The sequence below is a fragment of the Vitis riparia genome, chromosome 13 (genome assembly GCF_004353265.1).
Source record: "Vitis riparia cultivar Riparia Gloire de Montpellier isolate 1030 chromosome 13, EGFV_Vit.rip_1.0, whole genome shotgun sequence".
NCBI lineage: Eukaryota > Viridiplantae > Streptophyta > Magnoliopsida > Vitales > Vitaceae > Vitis > Vitis riparia.
This window is the reverse complement of record NC_048443.1, coordinates 19,987,163-19,994,627: the sequence shown is the minus strand read 5'-3', so window position 1 is coordinate 19,994,627 and position 7,465 is coordinate 19,987,163. Positions and strand designations below refer to the sequence as shown.

Below are 7,465 nucleotides of genomic sequence, written 5' to 3'. Positions count from 1 at the left end.
ACTTATCAATTGCAATATGCCTCACTTTTATAAGCTTGTCCTATATATTTGTTTTGAATAACTACAAACCAAAGAAAAATCGAAATAATTAAAGATGTTTTTAAGAAAAAGTAAAATTACAAATTCTAAATTAAATTATAAACACTGCAATACAACTTTGATAAAATAGTATCATATGTCATACTTGATTAGATACATATTTATATCAAGATCAAGTAGATATACTCTTTAGGCTATTAATAAGTTGGAAATATAGATTTTATTTTATTTTGTGATTCACATCTTATATATGCAACATCGTCACAAAATTTTACCTTATTGTCTTTGAGCAGAATATTTCTTTTAAGTTTCATTAAATAGTGCAAAGGTTAGGAAAATGAATTTTATTTATTTATTAATTATTATTATTTTAAGTTTGAGAACGTTAAGGATTTATTCTCTTAGGTCATATTTGATAATTCGATATAATGTAAGATAAGATAGGAGATGAAATTGTATATTTTTATCCTATGTTTAGGTTACAATGGATAAAATAAATTATCATATCATTTATTATATCTTATATTTAGTTAATGTTTAGGTTACAATGGATAAAATAAATTATCCTATAATTTATTATATCTTATATTCAACTAAATATAAGATATAATAAATGATATGATAAATTATTTATTCTCTTATTTATATATCTTATGCATGAGATATAATAAAATTATATCAATTTATGAGTTATATATGTCAAATGGGTTATAAATTTATTTTTTTAATCAATTTTCTTAATTTTTTTTATAGTAATCATTTTTCTAAAAAAAAATGATTAAAAAAATTAAAATTGTACTAAAAGAAAAGAATTAAATATATATATATATATATATATATATATATATATATATATAAATACAGTGTAAAATAATATTAATATATATACAAAATATTTCAATATAATAAAATATTTCTGTTTATAAAATTTAAATTTTAAATTATAAATATTATTAATAAAAACTACACACTAAATGATAAATTGTAAAAAAAAATATATATAAATAATATTAAATATAAGAGAGATTTTATATTTCTTTAATATAAAATATTTTGATACAACATAATTTTTGTTTTAATTAAATATCAATTATTAAAGAAAAATATGTTTTTCATTTTATTTTTTATTCCTCAGGCAAATCAAACATAAATATGTAGAACACATTCATTGGAAATAAAATCCTAAAATATGAATATTTGTTCTATCATATAGATTTAAACAAATACAGCCTTATAGTTTTTTATTTTCCTTTTTCTCATATTTATAAGTTTTATCTATTTGAAGTATGAGTTAAGTTTTAATAAATGGAGTAATGCAAACCCACAGGTTTGCCCAAGAGATTTAAGGGGGAAGACTTAAGATCTTTCGCACACAAGTGCGCATGGGTTCGAACCATAGCCAGCACTCTGCACTAATGTTTATTTTCCAAAAACATTTTTTGTTTTATACTTTTAAAAAGTTTTGGAAACACCAAATTGTTGTTTTCATATCTTACATCTTTTAATCCCACAAAATAAATAAATAAAAATTAATGTGTCCATATATGTTTTCATTTAAATTTTGTTTTCTTTGAAAATTAAATAAAAAACAATTTAAAATAAAAGCATTGAGAGCGGGGAAAAATATGAAATTTTTTTTAGACTATGTTTAGTTTGGAGTAAATTTGAGTGAAAATGCAAGGAGGAAAAGAAAATAAAAAGGAAAGTAAAAAAAAATGAAGACTAATAAAAAATAGATATAAATTAATAAATTATTGTTATATACTACAAATTCATTTTATATATTATCCCTCTTTTGTAGAATTATTAAATAATTTAAAAATAAACAAATTTCTAACTAATTTTAATGATATTTGATTTTATTTTGTATTCTCCATGATTAGATCAAACATGAAAAAGATTGTTTTTCATATTTTTTTTTTTTTGTCTTTTCTTAGTATTTTTCGAAACCAAACATATTTGGTGTTGGGCTTTAAACTTCTAGGCTCGAATGCTGTTGGGCTGTATTAGCCAAACCTTTTTTAAGGAAAGCACTTTTAAGCCGCAACCTCTTTGTATCTTTCTCCTTAGGACCTGAATTGGGTTAACCTTTTAAGGCTTCTATTAGTGTTTTGTGTTGGGTCTTAAGCTTCAAAGCTCAATTGTCAAGTCTTCCTTACTTTGGATGGAAATTTTGACTTCATAAAGCATGGAGGAAAAAGATGGGGGCATTTTTGTGCAGTCCCCTTGTATAATCACTCAATCTGAAGCATGATTCCAATTTTTCAGTATCAGTGGCCATAACAATTGAAGGCCAGTCCAAATACAATTGATTTGGTGTGGCCTAAGTAATGGCTATTCAGAAATGGAATGTTTCCAAAATATGCAGAGCAAGGAAAAGAAAGATACAAAAGAACAGAAGGCAAAACTTGATTTCAAATTTATAATTTTGTCACCAGCTTGATTATTCCCAAACAAAAACCCACCCACAATGAGAAAAAAGAAGCTCATTCAAAGATGTTTTACATCATCTATATTGGCTACTTTGGCTTTCTTTCTTGACTATATTCACAAAGAGACTAATTCGAATTCCGAATCACAGCTCCAGTGCACTTAGTTATGCCCAGCATAAAGAATGACTGGCCTAAAATAATAACAATTTGAATGAAAAATCCTCCCAAGGGAGCAGCATAATATGTATTTTTGTTGGAGAAGGTTATGGTTGTGGAACCACAAATTCTGAAGAAAATTCCTGCCTGGGAGCTCCAACTAAGAGTTGGGAACAAAGGTGCCAACATAACCAAACCCTGCAATGAAGAAAGCCATGGATTGGAAGAAGAGATATATGAAGAAGCCATTCTTTCCATAGGTGACATCATAGCAACCACAGAAGAAGAGGTAGGCCCCAACACCAAGCTCCAAGAGATGCATTCTGTTTATGTTCAACCAGGAAACTACAACTGTTAGTCAAAAGTATGATGAGTTTTCCAGTGCTTTAGGAACTAATTTAAAGAAAGATTTTCATGGCTTCCTTTTCTCTTGGAAAGAAGCCCTGTTGCACTAACTCCACAAAATTTTGTTTGGGAAGAGAATAAAAGCTATGCCTTTGTTTTGTGTATCACATCATTGGAAACAAATCAAATTTTGATTTCAAATAGCAGTAGAATTGTGTACTTGTGTTGCTGAAAGATCATTTCATGATTTCATCCCTTTTTGACAGCATTTGGGTTTTGTGGGGATATCTTTCAAATGCCATGGGATGATTTCCTAATGGTAACGAAATCAATAATTGTATTATGCATACCTTTCTCCAATCCTGATTCGAGGTTTCTTGGATGTTTTGGTGCTTGATTTCATCTTTAGTGCATCTCCCAGTTTCTCAGTGACAACCCATTCATTTACTCTCCCCACCTCTAGGAGACCTATGAATGTCGCCTTAGTTCGGTGCAGGGACATGACATTCTCAAAAAGTATCCAGAAAACCAAGAGGTGGAGTGATCTGCAAGATCATACATACATTCAAAAGTATCAGAAATAAGTTAATGAGTAAAAGGGAGGAAAATTCAATTGCAATATTTCCAAATCTAAAGCCCATTTGCATTCAAAGACTGCATTAATGCCTTCTGCTCTCGGTATCCTAAAAGAAAATCTGGGCATGTTCTTGGTGGGATTATAGTTTTGAAACCAACATAAATCCACGAAAAACAGGATAATAAGAAATATTTCCTAGAGAGGAAAAGCTACCTTGGAGTTCCAACTGCATTCAGAAGAGTAATGGTAGAAGGAATATAGACAGCTCCCCACATGGGAACTTCCACTTCAGGGAAAAAAACAGTTGCAGGGAAAACAACACAGTAAAATAGGAATGTAACGATATGTGCTACGATCTTTCTCACAAAGAAGAAGCTGTAGATCACATAAACCTTCTTCCAAAGATTCACTTTCTGCAATAAAAACCCAACAGAAAGAGTAAGAAAATAAATATAGGCCAACAGATGATTTTTTCAGTCATTGTTCCTAATTTGATGTAATGACAAAAGAATCCATACCTTGTTTCTGGCTATTTCTATTGCCATTTTCTTGAAGAGATTAGCAGGACCACAAGACCACCTATGCTGCTGATAGCGGTAGGCTTTGAAAGTACTGGGCAACTCATTTTTCACCTAGAAGTATATTGATTTAGCGTTTACAATCAAGTCCATATAGAAACAACTAAGAAGGCTTTCCTACAAAATGTTATGGGATGAAGCTTGTTCTCATATGGGTAATAAACCATACCTTGAGGGCACCCACATATACGAATTTCCAGCCTTTCAGACTAGCCCTGACTGCCAAGTCCATATCCTCCACTGTGGTCCGGTCCTTCCATCCTCCTGCCTCATTGAGGGCTGAAATTCTCCATACACCAGCAGTTCCTGCATCAATCAAATTCTTCAATTTATCAGCATCATGTCTAAAATCTAGCAATAAGTAAATTTCAGAAAAGGGCTAATTAATTATAAGCAGTTCTTCAAGGACATTTTAGGTTACCATTAAACCCAAAAAAGGCGTGGGTTGAGGATCCAACTTCTTGCTCCACTGTGAAATGGTAATCCAGTGACATCTCTTGCATCCTTGTCATTAAGCATTCATCAGAGTTCACTGCAAATCATCAGGAGAACCCCTTGTTGATTAATGTTAAAATTTATTAAATGACTTGATCTGATGATGGGCACATGTTTTTCTGGAACCAACTGGTGGGTTCCCTGTGAAAAGAGTAGATCCCAAGGAATTCCAGATGGGGTTTGCAGGCACAAATGTCCTTCAACTACAGGGCTCATAATGGATGGACCAGAGCTATAAAGACGAGGACCACACTCCGAACATCAAAAGAAAAAAAAGCACAATAGTATGTTTTCACTCAAAATAATCGTATACCTGCCCACAAAATCTATAGCATTTCCAACTCTGGTAAATGCATCCACAGAATTGCTTTTTCTTTTGTTTTTATTTTTTTTATTTTTTGGGATTTATAATAGTTGAAAAAATATTTTCAAATCTATAACAAATTTTCAATTATCAATTGGAAATTGTCCAATTGATATGTGACACCGAAGGTGTCCTTTTAAAAAATAAAATTTTAAAATTTGAAGTCTTGTGTTAAAAAACTAACTTCAAAACTTAATTTAATGTTTAATATATATATATATCCAATCCGTCAACTTACAAATCAATAGATTTGATCGGAGTTGGACGTCACGCATGCCACAATCCATTCCTTTCAAAACAAGGAAAAGACAAACTAAAGAGCGAGACTAAACCGTTCACCTACCCAAGCGAACAAATACAGAACACTGACAGTTGTGTCATGCGGTGGTGGCACGCTCAAATGAAGCATTTAGCCAAATCAATTTAAGATTTAATTGAAGGGAAAAAAAAGAAAGTGAAATTACCAAATTTCCATCGAGCTTGAACAAGACCAATTTCAGGGTTGTGGACAAGAAAAGGAAGGGTGCGCCACAGAAAATCAGGCTCAGGTTGAAAATCCGCATCAAAAATGGCCACATAGTCGCACTGTTTAACGTAGCTGTGCTTCATGCCTTCTTTCAGAGCTCCTGCCTTGTACCCATGTCTGTTCCCTCTGATCTCGTACTTTATATTTATGCCTTTGCTTGCCCATCTCTGACACTCCATCTCCACCAAGTCCTGTGATTTTAATGACAAAACCCCACACCGCAAATCAGCCATTTCCAATGGGATCATTGTTCCATGAACTTAAACCCGGATAGAAAAGTCTCAAAAGAACCAAAAAAGTTGAAAAAGGAACTCCGGGTACTGAATTTAAAGCGCAAGGTGCAAGTGTACTTCAACAGAAAAGAAAAGAAATTAATGCAAGATTTTTAGTTTTGGAGAGATGGATTTGGTGCCAGAACCTTAATGGTTGGGTCGGTGGAATCGTCCAGAACTTGAATTATGATTCTTTCAGAAGGCCATGAAAGGCCACATGCAGCTCCAATGGAGAGCTGGTAAACCTGCAGAAACAAAAGCAGAAAATCAGATGTACGAGAGAACGTGATATGACAAAAAATTTCAGGACCTGATGATCATGATGATATTATATGGTACCTCTTTTTCATTGTACATTGGGATTTGCACAAGAACCATTGGGTAAGCTGAATTCCCAAGCTCGACATCGTCCTTCATGGGCTCCCAGTTGTAGCGCTGCTCCGGCTTTCGACCAAACAGTTTGACCAGCGCAATGACGACGCCCATGTACACTCGCTCAACGAAAAGCATCACAGACATGGTCAAGCACACCACTACCATGAGTTTGAGCAGCGGCACCATCAGTGGCTCTCTGGTCTGCTCCCAAATCAATCCAATCTGGTCACCAATGCCATAGCTGGTGCCTTGGAAGGTGGGTGTGAAGGAAAGACGATCCATTGATGGATTTGAATGCCTGATTACACACCCTTCTCTTCCTGGATTTAAAGAGAACAAGGGGTTGCTTGCTCGCTTTGCGAAAAGAGCACGTATGCTTGGAGTCTGGGCTGTGAATGCTGTGATTTTTGCTTGTGAATTACGCTTATGGAGCTACTCAATTGTACTAGAGCAAGGTGGATGGTCAGAGGAAGAGCTCAACGGAACCCACTCCGGATCTTGCTGTGTGAAACCCCAGGAAGGTTGTAAAACAAGGCAGGCTTCTCTGGCGAGAGTAATGAGAGAGAGAGAAGCTCCTCTCTTTCTCCTCAATGGTGGCTTCTTCTCTGCCTTGCGATGTTGATGAAGAAAAAAGAGTGGTATTTATATCATTATAAGTGAGCAAAAAGCAAAGCAAACTGAGTCAATAAAGACAATGACAGCCGACCTGTAACAGCCGGCGACTGTCAGGTTCCGGCAGGCTGTGTATGACTGACTACTCACAGCTTTTCCTATCCTTTGTGCTGTTCATGATTAACTTGCATTTCCAAGGGAAAAACTCTCACCAAGCAAGCATGAAAAAAAATATATGAAAAATAAGAATAAAAAAGAGAGAAGGGAATTAATTTATTATCGACATGATTATTTGTAAAACGAAGCAAGTTTGGGCCTGGTGCAGTCCATTAAGGAAAAAAAAAACTTATAAATATTTTTAGATGATTTTGTTATAGATTTTTTTTTTGCCATGTAGGACTTAAAATTTGTGTCATTTTAAATCGTTACCTGCCTTTTGAAATCAAGGATTAAAATATTCGTATGTATCCTAATCCCAAATTTAGGAAGATATATCAATCAATCAATATTTTTGAATATTTTATTGATATTTCATTATTTTTCAAAATTTTTATAATATTTCACCAAATTTTTTATTTTTTGGATTTTTATTAAATAAATTAATTCTAATTAGTTTATTTTTATTTAATTTAAAACAATATAAAACAAAATTTTCTTAGTAGATATTTTTTTCTATATATATAATCTATATATT

At 32.8% G+C, this 7,465-nt stretch overlaps 1 protein-coding gene across 1 annotated transcript; it reads right to left on the bottom strand.

Moving 5' to 3' along the window:
- Positions 1-2,424: 2,424 nt before the first annotated feature.
- On the bottom strand, positions 2,425-6,760 carry LOC117927720 (glucomannan 4-beta-mannosyltransferase 9-like). Its single transcript, XM_034847375.1, has 9 exons — positions 6,124-6,760; positions 5,931-6,029; positions 5,451-5,703; positions 4,549-4,659; positions 4,297-4,433; positions 4,068-4,181; positions 3,763-3,962; positions 3,323-3,517; positions 2,425-2,950 (listed from the first exon to the last, which is right to left on the bottom strand). Exons 1-9 carry the CDS (start codon positions 6,439-6,441, stop codon positions 2,788-2,790), a joined length of 1,590 nt encoding a protein of 529 aa, XP_034703266.1. The 5' UTR covers positions 6,442-6,760; the 3' UTR covers positions 2,425-2,787.
- Positions 6,761-7,465: the final 705 nt, after the last annotated feature.

Excerpts from the sequence above, each read along its gene's own strand:
- LOC117927720 (XM_034847375.1), bottom strand. The coding sequence starts at position 6,441 with ATGGATCGTCTTTCCTTCACACCCACCTTCCAAGGCACCAGCTATGGC. Across the intron at positions 5,704-5,930 it reads CCACCGACCCAACCATTAAG|GACTTGGTGGAGATGGAGTG; the intron begins GTTCTGGCACCA and ends TTAAAATCACAG. Across the intron at positions 2,951-3,322 it reads CGAATCAGGATTGGAGAAAG|AATGCATCTCTTGGAGCTTG; the intron begins GTATGCATAATA and ends GAACATAAACAG.